The sequence below is a fragment of the Ursus arctos genome, unplaced genomic scaffold (assembly GCF_023065955.2).
Source record: "Ursus arctos isolate Adak ecotype North America unplaced genomic scaffold, UrsArc2.0 scaffold_22, whole genome shotgun sequence".
In the NCBI taxonomy this organism is placed as follows: Eukaryota; Metazoa; Chordata; class Mammalia; order Carnivora; family Ursidae; genus Ursus; species Ursus arctos.
The window spans coordinates 52,711,885-52,730,162 of NW_026622897.1; the positions used below are offsets into that span (position 1 = coordinate 52,711,885).

Here is an 18,278-nt window from a genome sequence, read left to right on the forward strand (position 1 = left end):
CAAAGAATTTGACAAGCTGATTCTAAGGTTAATATAGAAGGGTTAAAGGCAAGACTTCCAATGCAATGTAAACGCCATGACAATAGAGATGTTTATCAGTTTTGTTCAATTCCGTACCCCAGAGTCTGGAACAGTGCCTGGCCCCTAGTAGGTGCTCAAAAACTATTTGTGAACCAATGATGACAACCTAAAATAAGAGGAAGAAGAGAGATTTGCCTACCAAATATTGAGACCTAGAATAATTTTTAACTATAATATCGGCATGGGGTAAATAAACAGACTAATAAAACAATATAAAGCTTAGAAACACATCCACATACATATGAAAACTTGTTATCTACTAGAGGATGCATTATCAATGAGTGAGGAAAAGATAAACTTCAAACATGCTTAAAGAATTGGCTGTTACAGTGTCGTATGGTGACAGAAGGTAAGCAGCTACACTTGTGATGAGCACAGCATGACATATAGAGATGTGGAATCACAATGTTGTACACCTGAAACTAAGGTAACACTGTGTGTCAACTGTACTCTCTCAAATTAAAAAAAAAAGAAAAAGAAATAAAAGAGAATTGGGTGTTTATATGGAAAAAAACCTAGGTCCTTTTCTGTATTAAGGTTTGCATTCCACTACAAGCCACTCAAAAGTGGACTAACCAAAAATGGATTTCTTTTCACTCATAAAAAGAATTCTAAATATGAACAAAAGAAAAAAATCACAAAAATTAAAAGTCAGCAACGAAGTCCAGAGGCAGACTGGTGTAGCAGCCCCACAACGTCATCAATGGTCCAGTGTCGTTCTTTTTTTTTTTTTAATTTATTCATTCATGAGAAAGAGAGAGCGTGCATGAGTGGGGGGAAGGGGCAGAAGGAGAGGGAGAGAGTCCCAAGCCGAATCCCCGCTGAGCTCAGAGCCTGACACAGAGCTCGATCCCACGACCCCAAGATCACCACCCAAGACCACGACCAGAGCCAAAACCAAGAGCTGGTCGCTCAACCAACTGAGCCATCCAGGCGCCCTTGCTCCAGGTTCTTTCTGTCTGTTCCTCCATAGTCCTTAGCTTGCAGCTTCTGTCTTTAAGATTGTCACCTCATAGTGGCAAAAGGGTGATGCACCTCTAGCCTCTGTCTATATTTCAGAAAAGAAGTAATAGAAGAAAAAAGGGAGGTGGAAGGGAAAACACCCTTAAGTCAATATTTTCCCAGAAATCTCTAGCAGTCTTCTGCTTACCCCTCAGTGACCACTTCTGGCCACAAGGAAGTCGGGAAAGGTGCACCTGCATTGAAATAACTTGGGCGCATTGTAAGTCTGCCACACAACCTTATACGGTGCACAAAAGATAGACTGAAGATATAGAGATGAAAACTTCGCAAAGGCGGTATAGGAGAATATTCTTATAACCAGCAGAGTAGGGAAGAGGTCTTAAAGATGCCAAAAGCATCAACTTTGATTAATGTGTTTAACTACATTAAAATTTTAAACCTCTGTGTGTCAAAATATACTATAAACAACGTTAAAAGATAAGCCACACACTGGGAGAAGATCGCAACACACAGAAGCTCTGAGTGATTAATGTGCAGGGTGTGTAAAGAATTCATATAAAATAATTCTTTAAACAACCTAACAGAAAAATGGGCAAAGGATATGAACAGGAAATACACAAAAATTTCCAAAAGGGCAGTAAGCAAATGAAAAGATACTCAACCTTATTCATAGTCAAAGTTAAACACTCATAATTTAACATTTATACTCACCAAGGTGGCAAAAGTTTAAAAATATAGTCATTCCAAATATCGGTGAGGATGTCGAGAAACAGGAACTCTCACATGTCACAGGTGGGCGTGTAAATTGGCACAACCACTTTGGAGAGCAAGTTGTTTTTCGTATATTGGAAGAGGCATATATCGTATGGCCCAGAAATTTTACTTATGGGTTATTAACTCTAGAGAAATGCTCTTGCATGGGCTATGGAGACACACATAAGCAAAAATATGTTGTATTATTTGTAATAGCTAAAAAGTTGAAACAATCTAACTATTCTTCAGTGGAGGAATAGATTTTTTTTTAAGTTGTTTATCATACAACAGACTGCTAGAGAGCAATTAAGATGGCCTAACTAGTTCTAGGTGTACCAACACGGATGAATCTCAAACTCCTATTGACGAGGGGGAAAAGCACATTGTAACGGTTTCATAAAGTTTGACACCACTCAGAAAAAAATGTCAAATCATAAATGTTTCATACACATGAATTTACTTTACTTATTTAATGCTAAATACACATGTAGGTACGTGTGTGTTAATAAATGTGCAGAAACACACAGGCACACCGTCTTGTACATGGTGGTAACATTGGAGGAAGGAAGGCAGGGTGTGTGTTCACTATGGAACTTACGTGTGCCTGTGTCATTTTGTGTAAGGGAGCTGCACAGCCGTCACCAAGGGGCTTCCACTGAGAAAACAATGGAACAGCTTGAGCATCAAAATAAAAAGTGATAGTAATGGATTAAAGCCATTGAAAAAAATAAGAATTCATGAATCCATGATGGTATAAACGATGATGGCAATGGATAAATGTAGAAGGAATAATGGAGTTAGAAAATCACTTATTTGGCAAACATCGTAGTAATAATTGTCTCAGGCAACAGACATCAATAGTTGTTAAAACTCATGGATGAAAATTTGATGAGTAACAGGATATCTATAGAGTCTCAAAGTATCTGGCTTTACTATTATATTTAGGTATTATACTAAATGAAGAAACTGGAAATATTTATCCTGAGAAGAGAAGATCAGGGACTATAGCAGTTGTTTTTTACTATGACGTTAAAAGCCTGCCATATGTGGTCTCCAGGCAAGATGGAAATTGCAAGAATTCCTATTGTGGCTCAACATAAGGAAGAATTCTTTAGCCTGCAACAATAAGTAAAACAAAAGAAAAAGGTTCAGGAACATATTAAATTATTCCCAGACTCAGGAATTTTTTTTTAAAGATTTTATTTATTCATTTGACAGAGAGAGAGAGACAGCCAGTGAGAGAGGGAACACAAGCAGGGGGAGTGGGGGAGAAAGAAGCAGGCTCCCAGCGGAAGAGCCCGACATGGGGCTCGATCCCAGAACTCCAGGATCACACCCTGAGCCGAAGGCAGACGCTCAACGACTGAGCCACCCAGGCGCCCCAACCAGACTCAAGGAATTTTAACATTCATTTATTCTAGGATTCTAGGACTGTATCATTCTATTATTCTGAGATTCTAGGACTTCAAATATAATTCTAAGATTCTCATTCTTTTATTTTGATTCCAGGATACGAGGATTTTATGATTTGTGGTCATACCAGTCATAGTAAAAGTACTAAGGTATTGGACTCTAAATCTCACCTAGCTTCATAAGTGGAGATCCAAATGCATTGGACCTTCCTACCCAACCTTTATGACTGGGATCAACTCTCCCCTGGTTGTGTTCCTGATGATAGAGGGAAGGCTTCCAGCATTTCACCCCAAAATACACTATTTCTAGTAGGTGTTTGGTATATATCCTTTGACATACTAGGAGTTTCTACCTTGCTGAGAGCTTTTAAAATTAATTAAAGGGCATCAATTGTTATCATATTTTTCAAAATACATCTATGTGAGATGGTTGTGTGATGTTTCTATCGAATCTGTTAGCATGTAGTATTATATCTACAGATTTTCTGTAATAACAGAAACCAGTGTTCATTCTTGGAAAAACATAACTTAATATTGAGAAATCATGATTTTAATGTACAATTCTCAATTGTTTGCTAACATTTCATTTAAGATTTTTATATCTATGATTGGCTTATAATTTCTTCTTCTTTATATTATTCTTGCCTAGTTTGTCTAGGTACACCTATTATATTGGCTTTCTAAACTGGAATGGGACATTTCCCCCTTTTTTCTGTTCAATGGAATAATTTACATAACATACAGAGTGTCTGTTCTATGAAAGTTTTGTGAGACTCACCTGTAAAATCAAATAGATCACATATTTTGTTTTGTCTTGTTTGTTTTTCCTTTGTAGGTAGATTTTTAACTACTGATTCAATTTATTGAACTATTCAGGTTTTCTATTCCTTCTTAAGTCAGTTTTAGGAAGGTATATTTTTTTTCCTAAGATTCCCCGAGGTGTGTTGGCCGTCTCTTGCCACATAAGAAATCACTCCCAAACTTCAGTGCAAGTCCAATGAAAATCCCAGGAAGTTATTTTGTGAATATCAGTAAACTAATTCTAAAGTTTATACAGAGAGTCAAAAGACCCACAGTAGCTAACACAATATTGAAAGAGAAGAACAAAGTTGGAGGACTGATGCTACCTGACTTCAAGACTTACTATAAAGCTACAGTAATCGGCACGGTGTAGTACCAGTGAAGGAAGAGGCAAATAGATCAATGGGACAGAATAGAGTCCTCAAGAATAGAGCTACACGAATATAGGCAACTGAACTTTGACAAAGGAGCAAAGGCAACACAGTGAAGAAAAGGTAGTGTTTTCAACAAATGCTGCTGGAACAACTAGACATCCACAGATTAAAAGAATAAAAGGATCTAGATATTAGCCTTTCACAAAACTTAATGATCAGAGACCTATATGTAAAACGTGAAACTAGAACACTCCTAGAAGATAGCACAGAAGAAAATCTACATGACCCCGGGTATGCCAGAGACTTCCTAGATGCAACACCAAAGGCACAATCCATTAAAGAAAAAATTGATAAGCTGGATTTCATTTAAAATTAAACACTTCCTTGGGGCGCCTGGGTGGTGCAGTCGTTAAGCGTCTGCCTTCGGCTCAGGGCGTGATCCCTGTGCTCTGGGATCGAGCCCCGCATCAGGCTCCTCCACTAGGAGTCTGCTTCTTCCTCTCCCACTCCCCCTGCTTGTGTTCCCTCTCTTGCTGGCTGCCTCTCTCTGTTAAATAAATAAATAAATAAATAAATAAATAAATAAATAAATCTTTTAAAAATTAATTAATTAATTTAATTAAACACTTCCGGGGTGCCTGGGTGGCTCAGTTGATTAAGCGTCTGCCTTTGGCTCAGGTTATGATCCCAGGATCCTGGGATAGAGCCCCAGGTGGAGCTCCCTGCTCAGTGGGGAGCCTGCTTCTCCCTCTCCTTCTGTCCCTCCCCCCTGCTCATGTGCACATGCTCTCTCGCTCTCAAAAAGTAAAGTCTTCTTAAAAATTAAATTAAACACTTCTGCTCTGCAAAGACACTGTCAAGAGAATGAGAAGACAAGCCACAGACTGGGAGAAAATATTTGCAAAAGGCATATCTGATAAAGGACTATTACCCAAAATAGAGTAAGAACTCTTAAAACTCCCAATAAGAAAACAATCTGATGTAAAAATAGGCAGAAGACTTGAGCAGACACCTTACCAAAGAAGACTTACAAATGGTAAATCAGCATAAGAAAAGATGCCCCACATCATATGTCATTCGGTAAATGCAAATTCAAAAAACAGGGAGATACTACTACCACACACCTATTAGAGTAGCCAAAATCTGGAACACTGGCTTCACCAAATGCTGGGGAGGTGGTTGAGCAGCACGAACTCTCACTCAGTGCTGCTGGGTACAGCCACTTTGGAAGGCAGTTTGGTGGTTTCTTACAAAACTAAATATAGTCTTATCATATGATGCAGTAATCGTGCTCCTTGGTATTTACTCAAATGAGTTGAAAATCTATGTCAGTACAAACACTTACACACGGATGTTTATAGCGGTTTTATTTATATTTTCCAGAACTTGGAAGCCCTCAGTGAGTGAATGGATACGTTAACTGTGGTCTATCCAACAAAATAGTATTTAGTGCCAAAAAGAAATGAGCCATCAAGCCATATAAAGACATGGAGGAAGCTTACATGCACATTACTAAGTGAAAGAAGCCAATCTGAAAAGGCTCCATACTGTATGATTCCAATTGTACGATGTTCTGGAAAAGGCAAAACCATGGAGACGTTAAGAAGATCCACTGTTGTGAGAGGTTAGAGGGAGGGAGGTGTGAGCGTGCAGAGCAGAGAGGATTTTTTAGGCAGTAAAATTATTTTGTATAATGCTATGATGGTGGATGTTATTACACATTTGTCAAAACCCGGAGAAGGTAAAACACGAAGAGTACTGTATGTTTACCAAGAGTAAACCCTAATGTTGACTACAGACTTTGGGTGATGCGGTATCAGTGTGGGCACATCGATCGGTACCGCGCCAGCACAGGAAGTCGATGGTGGGGGAAGCTGTGTGGTTGCTGGAGGAGGGGTGTGTGGGAACTCTCCGTAGTTTCTGCCCAATTTTGCTGTGGACCTAAAATTTCTCTTAAAAAAATAGTCTATTTAAAATAAATGTGTAAATAAAGTCTATTTAAAGTAAATTACCCCCAAACTTAGCACGTTCAACAAAAAATATTTTTTTTAAGATTTTATTTATTTATTTGACAGAGAGAGACAGCCAACAAGAGAGGGAACACAAGCAGGGGGAGTGGGAGAGGAAGAAGCAGGTTCCCAGCAGAGGAGCCTGATGTGGGGCTCGATCCCAGAACGCTGGGATCACGCCCTGAGCCGAAGGCAGACGCTTAACGACTAAGCCACCCAGGTGCCCCTCAACAAGAAATATTTCTTAATCTCATCCAGTTGCTATGGGTCGGATTCCTGGATTCCAGTGAGTATACTTTGGGTTCAGGGAGGGTCTCCTATGAAGTTACGGTCAAGATGTTAGGCAAGGTGGCAGTCATTTGAACGTTTGAGTGGGTCTAGAAGATGCACTTCTTTTTTTTTTTTTTTTAAGATTTTATTTATTTATTCAACAGAGATAGAGACAGCCAGTGAGAGAGGGAACACAAGCAGGGGGAGTGGGAGAGGAAGAAGCAGGCTCATAGCAGAGGAGCCTGATGTGGGGCTCCATCCCATAACGCCAGGATCACACCCTGAGCCTAAGGCAGACGCTTAACCGCTGTGCCACCCAGGCGCCCCTAGAAGATGCACTTCTAATTTGGGTCACTCACATGGCGGATAGCAGGAGGCCTCAGTCCCTCACCACGTGGAGCTCTCCATGGCATTGCGTGGTATCCCCACAGGAGGGTGACTGACTGCCCCAGAGTGAGTTATCCAAGAGAGAGCCAAGTAGAAACCACAATGTGTTTTCTGACGTAGTTGTGAAAATCACGTGCAATCATCTTCACGAGATCCTACGGGTTACACAGGTCAGCTCTAGTCCGTGTGGGAGAGGACCTCCCAAAGCTGGGCCACCAGGAAGTCAAGACCATTGTAGGCCATCCTGAAAGTTAGCTACCCCATAAGGTTTTGCAAACAGCAGCGGAAAGTAATTTTCTGTATTTGCCAATCATCTATATATCTAAATCTGTGTGTGTCTCTGTCTCTGTCTCTCTTTACATCCCTAAAATTGTTTTGGTTCTGGATGAGTCTGCCAGCGATTTTATCTATGTTAAAGAAGTTTTTGGATTTTTTGACAGTCTCTAAGTACGGTGGGTTGATATTTAATCACCTTGCTATTTTCTTTATTTTTTCCCCCTTCTGCTTGCTTTGGTTTGTTCTGTACTATCTCTCACGTCTTGAGTTTAATCACTAGAGTATTTTTACTCTTTTTTGTTTCTGAAGTATGTGTTTAGGTTACACATTTCTCTGTGAATATTGTTTTTAACCGTAGCTCGTAAACGTTGATGTGCAATGTTTTCATTTCCTTTCAGCTCCAATTATTCTCTAGTATCCAGTATAATTTCTTTTTAAACTCATGAATCAATTTTGAAGCATTTGTTCTTTGTTTAATTTCTAAATACGTGGAGGTTTGTGACTATCTTGTGTTACTGGTTCCTACTATTATTGTACTGTCACCAGAAAAAGGGATTTGTCTGTCTTTGGTACTTGTTTCTATTTACTTTGTGTCCTAGTATGTGGTCAATTTTTATACATTCCTTTTATGTTTGGAAAGAATGTATGTTCTCTGATTGTTGAATGCAGGGTCCATTAGATCCATTTTATTAAGCGTTTAAATCTTCTACGTTCCTAACAACAATTTATGTGTTTGTCTTACCAGTTATTTAGATGTGTTTAAAAAAAAATCTCTCTAATGATCATGATGAATTTGTGCATTTCTTCCTAAAATTCTACCAAGTTTTGCCTCATATATTTTGAAGCTGTATTGTTAGATGCAAGCCGTATTATATATTTCTGGTGAATTGCTTCTTCTATTTTTATGGGATAATCTTTTTTTTTTAAGATTTTATTTTTAGGTAATCTGTACACTCAACGTGGGGCTTGAACTCACAACCTGGAGATCAAGAGTTGCGGGCTCCAACAACTGAGCCAGCCCAAGCCCCTGTGATGACCATTTTTATCTTCAGTAATGTTTTTTGTTTTAAGACCAATTTTGCCTGATAGTAATGTAATTGGACAGCTTTCTTTTGGTTATAGTATTTTTCTACTGTATCTTTTTCCCATCATGTTGTCCCCCATGTTTATGTGTCAGGTTTTTTTTTTAAAGATTTTATTTATTTATTGGACAGAGATAGAGACAGCCAGCGAGAGAGGGAACACAAGCAGGGGGAGTGGGAGAGGAAGAAGCAGGCTAATAGCGGAGGAGCCTGATGTGGGGCTCGATCCCATAACGCTGGGATCACGCCCTGAGCCGAAGGCAGACGCTTAACCGCTGTGCCACCCAGGCGCCCCATGTGTCAGTTTTTTTTTTTTAAGATTTATTTATTTATTTGAGAGAAAGAGAGCACAGCCAGGTGGGGGGAGGGGCAAAGGGAGAGGGCGAGAATCTCAGACTCCCTGCTGAGTGACCCAAGGCTGGAGCTCACTGACTTGAGTCAAAACCTAGAGTCAGAAGCTTAACTGACCCAGTCATCCAGGCGCCCCTTATGTGTCAATACGTTTTAATGAAAACAGTGTATGGTTGCATTTTGCTTTGTTTTGTATTTTTCTCTAATCTGACATTCTCTATCTTTTAACTGGAAAGTTCTGATTATTTACATTTACCCCAATTACTAATATTTTTGGAAATATTTATACCACTTTATACTGTACTTGTCATTTGCTGTGTTTTTCCCTTGCTTATTTTCTCCCTTTTTCTGCCTTAATGAAGTTTTCTATATTCCCTTTTCTTTCCTTTAATGTACATTTTGAAGTTAAACACTTTTGCTAATAAGTTAATCAGTACCTCTACTCTCCTTACAAACAAATAAGGACTTTAGAATACTTGAAATCTGATCTCTCCCTCCCATCAGTCATGATACTATTTTCCAGTATTTTAGTCCCATGCTGTTTTCATATCCCTCAAGTTAGTTTAAGCATGGCCAGATCCAAATGCTCAAATGACTAATATACTAAAACAGAGACCTTCCAAAACAGTGGTTCAAACAAGAGAGAAGTGTTCTTTCTTTGTCACAAAGCATTCAAGAAGCAATCAAACGGTCTGAGGCTGTTAGGCAGCTCCATCCTATGAGGTCACCCAAGATAGGTTTCTTCCTATCTTGTTCTGCTACCATTCCCTACCTAGGGTTAAATCCTGGCTCTGGAATGTTCTTAACCACCAAGTCATAGCCATCCTAACTACCCAGATGATTATTCACCTCCACCAGGTCCACGTTCTACACTTTGGGAAGGGAGAAAGATGAAATTGAACACAAGCAACTTCCTTTAAGGAAGTGACCTGAAAGTTTGTATGATTGCTCTTTGCTGCAGTCTCTTGCTGGGTGAGCAAGAGCCCAACTACAACTTGGAGGCTTCTGTTATTAAAGGGAAGAAGGTGAGAATGGGCTTTGGGAAACAAGTTGCAGTCTTCATAGACATTACCAGAATCCTGTGTCCTCTTCTGATTTTTTCTGTGTTTGCTTTAACCTTGGGCAAGCAGCTCCCCCCCCCCATTCCCAGTGATGGCAAAGATGGTCACTAACAACACTATTCTCATGGTCTCTCATTTTAGCAATTCCAGTAACAAAGAGAGTGGCTCCTTATAAAGAGTTCCGGCTAAAGTGTAGGATTTCCTCTAATGGCTCCAATGTGGATCACATGTCCATCACTAACCTAGTCACTTTGGCCAGGGGGATGCAGTGCCCTGGTAAACAGGTGTGGGTCACACAGTCAGCTCTGGAAGGTAAGTTAAGTAGGGCTAATCCCATCCAAATCATATGAACTGAAAGTAAGAAAGGAGTGGTCCCCAAAAGTCAAATAATGAGGTGCTGTTGTCATCAAAATGGATGCTGAGCAAGCCACGATAACAGATAATCATTAGATTTATCTATCCTATGGAGCCATTGGATGGTTCAAGAAGGTTGTACCATTGAATGTGCTTAAAAAATTCAAATGAATGACTGTGGAAGGTGCTATTGATGATGACGTTGCCTGGAACACTCGTACTTACACTTCTAATAGGAGAGCTTCTACTCATCTCTCTTTAGTCATTCATTCAGCACCTTGTGAATGAACCTCTGTTACGCTGACCATACTGTTTGCTAATTATTTATTTGTCTGTCTCCCGGTTCTCCATAACACACCCCTCTAATTGAGGGCTCCCACAGAGCTAGAATTCCTTTGTGTTCCACAGTGCCCAGGGCACAGAGTGGGCATCAGGAGACTAGACTTGCTAAATGAAAGAAGGGTAAAGTCTCAATGATCTCTCAGTTCCCCCCTCCAATTTCTAGTTGCCTTGAAAATCATTATTGGTAAGACATCAGCCAAACCCCATGGAGTTCTGCAGAATTGAGAATTAGACCAGATTATGTTGGTTGTAGAAATGTATTCCCTAATGACTGGAAAACAGTGCCAGGCATGATTTTATTTATGGAACTCAAATCAAATCATAAAAAGACAAAGACCCAAGTAGGAGGAAGTTCAACAGATAATTGATTAATCAGAGTTATCTTCTCATCCTGTTTGATTCTAAGGTTAAAACAAAAACAAAAACCCAGCGGTGTTTTGCAGTCAGTTCCCAATATAAACACATAAATAACTTTCTTCCCCAGAAACACCAATGCCCCCAGCTTACTTGATGCTGAAAACTCTGCATGTCTCGGAGAGAAACAGAGCTGAAGCCCCGTGAATGTTGCTAGGGATAAGGAGTAGAAGACAATGCACGAAACATAAATGGAGGGACATCAAGGAGAGGCCAAAAAGTACCTGGAAAAACAAGAGGTCTTCCTGGAGAAGGTGTCCAAGTGGCTGGCCTGCTTGAGAAGCTCCACCTAGACTGTCCTGGGTGGGTCCTTTGAATACTAATGGCTACCATTCATCGAGCCATTGCTATATGCCAGATGTGGTGGTAAGCATTTTTAGTGCATTATCTCATTTTAATTCTCAAAACGACCCTGCAAGTTCAGAATTTGTACCGCTGTTCACAGATAAAAGTAAAGATCAGAAAGGTGCAGTGATATGTCCATGGCCATACAGCTAAGGAATGTAAAAGCCAGAATTTGAATCACTGTGGACTTGATTTGACTCAGAGCTTTTGCTCTGAGTCCTTAACTGTCTTCACAAAACCACTTTGAGCCAAATCACGCCTGTCTGACTCCAAAGTCTACTGTGCCTCCTAGGTAGTGGAAGAGCAAAAGCCAGGGGTCAGGAACATGCCAGTAAGTCCCTGTGCATCAGGCCCTACCTACAGTCCCTAGGACACTGTCCCCTTGTTTCCTTTACACCCCTCCCCCAACCTCCACACTTAGGCCCCTTCCGAGAGTTTTCTTTTCCCTGTCTCTCCCCAGTGTGGTCCCTGGGCTGAATAGGGACAGGGTAGTTTTGGGGAGGCTCTAAGACACCCTTCCCCCGAAGGTCCTCTAATTATGGAACAGCCAGGGCACCACCAGCCTGGGGACTCACATCCCTACACATCTGAACAAGGCTCATGCATGACTGACAAGTGCTTGGATCAGGAGCCAGCCAAACCGAGTTTCAAATTCCACCCCCAGTAATTGGCCAATAACACCAGCTTTCTTTTTCAAAAGCATCTATTCTGGGACAGACATTCCACTAGGGATATCCTTCATATTTTACAAATTGAATCCCCCCTCCTCCACGATTGGCCCTATTTTACAAAAGAGGAGCCCGAGGCTCCCGGAGGGGAAGGGACCAGTGTAAGGACAGCAAGCCGCCACCAGCCTGGGACTTGAACCCACCTAGGCCCCAGATTCTGCTGTTGCCTAGGAACCGAGGAGGGAGGAGCTGCCAGAGCGCAGGGGGAGGGGAAAGAGCGAGGGCGAGCTCCCGGCAGCGCGCGCTGACGACAGCAGGTGATTTTTTTCTGCAGCGCGCTCTCTCTCAGCGTCTTCCCTGGATTTTTTTTTCCCCCTGCCGAGCAGTAGATAAGGGTGGGGCCGCTTCCCTGCGGCAGAGACGGCAGCAGCAGTGGCTTGCAGCATCATTGCGAGCAGCGGCTGCAGCAATGCTCGGTCTCCGCTGGAGGTGATCGCCTCCGAGCCCTGCTAGGTGACCGGCTGCGACGGGACGCCTCGGGCACGGAGAATAGAGCCTCGTCCGTGGCCCCTGAGGCCACCCTGCTCGGCCCTTCCTCTACGCCATGGCTTAAGCCCGCAGCCACCTCGCCTAGCGTCGCCTCTCTTGGCCGGGGTCTGCGCGCCGCCGCAGCAGCAGGGAGGGGCGCGACCCAGACTCCCTCGCCCTGGGACTCCGGGACTCCGTGTGGCTCACCCATCGGGATCCGCAGCAGACTGCGCTCCTAAGACCTTTGCAGGCGGCTCCCGGCGGCGTTTGCAGCCGGTAATCGGGGGGACTTTACAGACTTTATCTTAGTGATAGCTTGATCTTCCTGGGTGCTCTCTGAGGGAGGAGAGCGAGGTAGCTCAGGCCACCGAGGGAAAAACAGTGGGAACCAGATTGGCCGAGGGCCGAGGGACTGAAGTAAGATCAGAGACTTGCTTTAGAACCACAAAAAGAAAGAGGGAAGGCCAGCTTTACAGCTAGCACCATGGCGTGGCCGTGCATCACGCGGGCCTGCTGCATCGCCCGCTTCTGGAACCAGCTGGACAAGGCGGACATCGCCGTGCCGCTGGTTTTCACAAAGTACTCGGAGGCCACCGAGGCCCCGAGCGCCCCGCCGCAGCCGCCGCCGCAGCAGCAGCAGGCGCAGCCGGCGCAGCCGGCGCACGCGCCCCCCTCGGCGCGGGCGGTCGCCATAGAGACGCAGCCGGCCCAGGGCGAGTTGGATGCAGTTGCCCGGGCAACGGGGCCGGCGCCCGGGCCTAGCGGCGAGCGCGAGGCGGCGGCTGCCCTCGGCCGGAGCGGGCCCGGCCCCGGCCCGGGCTCCGGCACCACCTCCGGCGCAGGCCCCGCGGACTCGGTGATGCGTCAGGACTACCGCGCCTGGAAGGTGCAGCGGCCCGAGCCGAGCTGCCGGCCGCGCAGCGAGTACCAGCCTTCCGACGCGCCCTTCGAGCGCGAGACCCAGTACCAGAAGGACTTCCGCGCCTGGCCGCTGCCGCGCCGCGGGGACCACCCGTGGATCCCCAAACCCATGCAGATCCCCACGTCCTCCCAGGCTTCGGTGCCGATTCTCGGGCCGTCCAAGCGCCGGCCGCAGAGCCAGGAGCGCTGGCCGGCGCAGGCCGCCGCGGAGGCCCCAGAGCAGGAGGCGACCCCTGGCGGAGCGGGTGGCCCCGCAGCCGGAAAGCCCTCCGGTGGGGACGAGCGCGACACACGCAGGAAGCCCGGGCCCGCCTGGATGCTGCGTCGCGCCGAGGGGCAGGCGCCGGAGCAGATGCCTCTGCCGGCAGCCCAGGCCCCGATCCAGGCCGCAGGCCCGGAGGCGGGCAAGGGGCGAGCAGCGGCGGACGCCCTCAACAGGCAAATCCGCGAGGAGGTGGCGAGCGCGGCGGGCAGCTCCTACAGGTGAGACGCGGGCCGCCGCTCAGGCGACGGGGCGGGTCACCCTTACCCTTTTGCGGAGGCTGCGGGGGACTCATTCCTGGCACCGCGGGCCTCACACGCGGCCCCTCCCCTCCCAGACCACACCCTCTCCCCAGCCGCATCCCAGACACCCTGCCAGGGAGGACTTCTTTCTGCTCCTTCTTCCGTGAAGGCTGTTTGTACTATCCATTCCGGCCTGCCCAGGTGTTTCCCTTTACCACTTTGGCCACTTTCCCCCCATCCCCGCCCCACCTCATATCCCTGCCTGCTCAACAGAAACCCTTTGCAGTTTGTTCACAGGCTGTGCCATTCCGCCCCACCCACTTCGCCAGCAGTATCGGCCTGGATGCCGCCCCTCGCTGGTTCAGCTGTTGCCTCCCCACCATGGTGCTTCCCCGTAGGGCCGCGTCCTCCTAGAAGAAGAATGCTTTCTCAGTGGCCAATCCCCTCCTCCCAAGCCCAGTTCACTTGGCCTTTCATTCTTCCCTCCCTCTCTCAGTCCCTGGGAGACATCCAAGCACCACACCCTTTTCTTGATTCCCTACAGATCACCTTCCTCCTTCCACCAACAGGCTTTGGAGTCAGATTCCTTCCTCCTTTTAGTAGCTGTGACACACTGAGCACATTTCTTAACCTTTCTGGGCCTCAGGTTCTTACGTGTGAGATGCGATTGACAATAAATTGTTCTCTTAGAATTGCTTTTCGTTTTTTAAATATTAATATTTAACATATTTGTGGGCATCTACTATATGCCAGGCACTGCACTAGACATTGTGAGGATTACATGAGATGGCCAAGGAGGAGAATTATGCCTGGCACATAGTAGGTGATGGGAATGTCTTAGTGCCATTACAATCTGGTGCATGATATCTCATTATACTGATTTCCACTTTCTAGATACCTCCAGCCTTCTCCCCTAGTGATGCATGTCCTTTCTCCTCTCCCTTTATGTTCTCCAGTTGTGTTGCTCATTCTTTTACCACCAAGACCCCCCTCTTTAGCACATCTAAATTCCCCATAAATGAATGCCTTCCAGAAAGCGCATATCCATTTTCTCTCTCTCCCTCCCTCCCTCTTCCCTTCCCTCTCCCTCTCTCCATCCTTCTAGAATTCTCCCTGTGCTGCAGCCTCAGCCCTTCCAACTTGCTTTCTCACCCTTTGTGAGATACCAGTATGTATTTCTGAATATTTAGCTCTCCATCCTCCCCTTATGTTTCAACCCAGATCAAGCAGCTAAGAGATCTCTTTTGACTATGAACATTGGGCTTTAGGGTCTCTGGGGAAACAGATGTGCAAGATGAATAATCTAGCCAGAGGGGTTCAAAATGTGGCTTATGGGGTCCTTCATCAATGCCACAGCCAGTTGCCTGCTAACTGCAGGAGACTGTGGTTGGGAGGACTGCAGAGTAAGTATCTTTTGCCAAGACCCTGTATGTAGCCTCATATCAGACTGATGTCTTTCTCCAGTGAACATAACAACCACTCCCTCATACGCTGAGGGAAGCATAGCAGAGATAGATATCCTCTCTTTTTAAGATAAAATTCATCTTTCTCCCAGGTTTTAACTCTGGAAGGCATTTCTCAATGAGAAGGGGCAGCTAACATTTGGCTCCTACTCCATCTACTCAAATTCTACCGCCCACTTGGTATTTCTCTCTTCATTTATTGTTATCAAGACCACAGTGGTCCCCTAGGAATGCACTACTTTTTTTTATGGCTTTGGGTTGGGCAAGATCCTTTTCCTTGGTTCAGAGCCATCGGGAGTGGAATTTTCACGATATCTTTATGCTACTACCAAGGGAGGACCAAAAAAGAAAAGAAGGAAGCAAATAAGCAAGGGGCATGAAAAACAAAGCCAAGATGTGGTTTTGTGATTCTTCCATGGCTTTCTTGTTTATAAGGCAGGCCCTACTTCATTCCCAGAGAACCCTAAGATTGGCCCAACGTCACAGATTTCTGATCTGGCCGCTGCATCTTCCTACTTCCATTCTACTACCCTGGCAGGTGGAACCTAACACCCACCAGGCAGGAAACTACCCCTCCTCACTTCCAGAGAGTCAATACCAATCAAGAGAGATCCCAAATTCTCAAATCTCCTTTGGTGATCCTACTCGGTTTATGTTTCCAAGTCAGTAGAACTTCCTTTGTCCATGAAAAATTGGCTAGACAGTCAGGGGATCTCTTCAGATACAACCCACTCCAAATTTATTGGCTTGCACCTTTGTTGCATATGGCCCCTTCCCCCAAAACACCACCTGAACTGTACAGTAAGCATGTCAGCCTTTACAGTTAGAATTATACTGCGAGTGATGGGATTGAGTGGGGGAAGGCTCTGCTGTTGTAGCTGGTGAGAATGATTATTTTTAGTGGCTATCAGAACTCCACCAACCTGTCAAAAAAAAAAAATCTCTGAGCACCTCAAAAGAATTTTTTTTTCTCATTTGGGTCTTCTGTAAAATTTAATTATGATTGTGGCCTTGGGGCCAGCAGTTCCATTTTGCTGTATAATCAGAAGTGTTTGGAAGCATTAAGAGAATGAGTGTTGCTAAGAGACATCAATTTCTTTAATGGACAATTTAAGTGCATGACAAAGTTGATGTGAAATTTAACATTGTTTTTTGTTTCAGAAGAAAAATAACCAATAATAGGGAAATGCACTTTGGGTGAAAGTAAACATGAAGAAATAAGATAATCAATTAATCAAATATCCCATAAAGAAAAAAATGCCTGGAAATGGTAGGCATTATCTGGAACATTGATTGATTGATTTTCCTTCCCTATTGTCTCACATTCTTTTCTTTGCTATGGTTCCGAATATCTCCTGAATCTAAGTGTGCCCCATGGCTGGTATAGATGAGTCTTACTTTGCCTTATTAGAAGCCAGGTTGGGGGGCGCCTGGGTAGCGCAGTCGTTAAAGCGTCTGCCTTTGGCTCAGGGCGTGATCACGGCGTGCCGGGATCGAGTCCCACATCGGGCTCCTCCGCTGGGAGCCTGCTTCTTCCTCTCTCACTCGCCTGCTGTGTTCCCTCTCTCGCTGGCTGTCTCTCTGTCACATAAATATAAATAAAATCTTTAAAAAAAAAAAAGAAGCCAGGTTGGGTTCCATTTCAAAGAAAATTTGATTTACAAACCCTTTTCTTCTGCCACTCTACATAAATCATGGTGGCTTACACCACGATGACAGGTTCATCTCATGGGCTTTCCAAGTGACATCTGTCACATGACATCGATGCAAGCGGTTGGCTTAAATAGAGAAAGGACGCACAATCCATCAGCTTGACATATTGGTATATAATGTAAAATATACATTCAGCATGCAGAGACATTTACATACTCGTTAGTTTTTCTCCTACAATATATAGTCAGTACATCATATCAAACGTCCTTCGAAGCGATGATTTTGAGAAACCTTTCCAATTTGACAGTTCATCTAATTCATGACATATCCACACTAGCCTGGCATTTTTGCATTAAGTGCTATCTCAGATATCTTTCATTATTCATGATCATGAAGTTGATTAATTTTTAGTACACTCATTTTACATAGAGGATGTTATAAAATTGAGAAGCATATCTCTGTTACCACTTTTAACATTAAGAATGGGTTTTGCTGGGCAGCCACTTGTGACTTTAGACCTAACATTCTCAATTAGAAAAGAGATGAGTCATGAGGAGGGGATTAAAATACCCCTCTCAGTCAGTCCCATTGCCCCAGCCATCAGTTAATAGGGATAGATGGGGTGGCAGGTGCTCCCCATAGAAATGCTAATGAGAAACTTCTCCTGAAAGAAATCAGCCGAGGCACCAGGAGGTAGAATTAATAAACCAGAGGCAAAATATTTGACAAATGAGAGCAGTAACAAGGAAACTGGAAAGAAAAGGAGCCTTTCGTATCTGTCCTACAGTCTTCCAGGAAGGTTAGAGAAAGGCCCATCTGATGTGGCTTCTGCTGGCAGAACCACCCCATGCTTCTAGAGCAACTGCCCACTCGCCTAATTTCTGCCTGGGCAAGTCTCAGCAATACTTCAAGGCCAATCTCAGATACTGAATATTTAAGGATACCTTCCAGATTCTGCCATTCAGAACTAATTTTTCTTGTATTCCCTTTTTATATTCTGTACACTCCCATCGTCTGCCTGATTATAAGATACTTTTGTCTATATCTGCCTCCTCCACCGGATCACAAACACTGGAACAGAAGGGCTGTATTTTGTTCATCTCTGTATCTCTCGCAGTGTAACATTGTGCCCAGGTGCCATATAGGTTTGCAGAATCCAGGAGAATTTTTAGAGTTTGGTGAAAATTTTATTCACCTACACATTGGTTCATTTCATTCCGTTTTATTTAGTTGGATTTATTTCAGAAAATGGCCATGTATCAGATA

The 18,278-nt window shown here is 44.2% G+C and overlaps 1 protein-coding gene across 1 annotated transcript in view; it reads left to right on the top strand.

Annotated features, from left to right (window-relative positions):
• Positions 1–12,955: 12,955 nt before the first annotated feature.
• Positions 12,956–18,278, top strand: part of MAP6 (microtubule associated protein 6) — a 73,991-nt gene continuing 68,668 nt past the window's right edge. The window contains exon 1 of the mRNA XM_026518122.3: positions 12,956–13,875. Coding sequence (XP_026373907.3) covers positions 12,956–13,875 — 920 coding nt within the window. The remainder of the gene's footprint in view (positions 13,876–18,278) is intronic.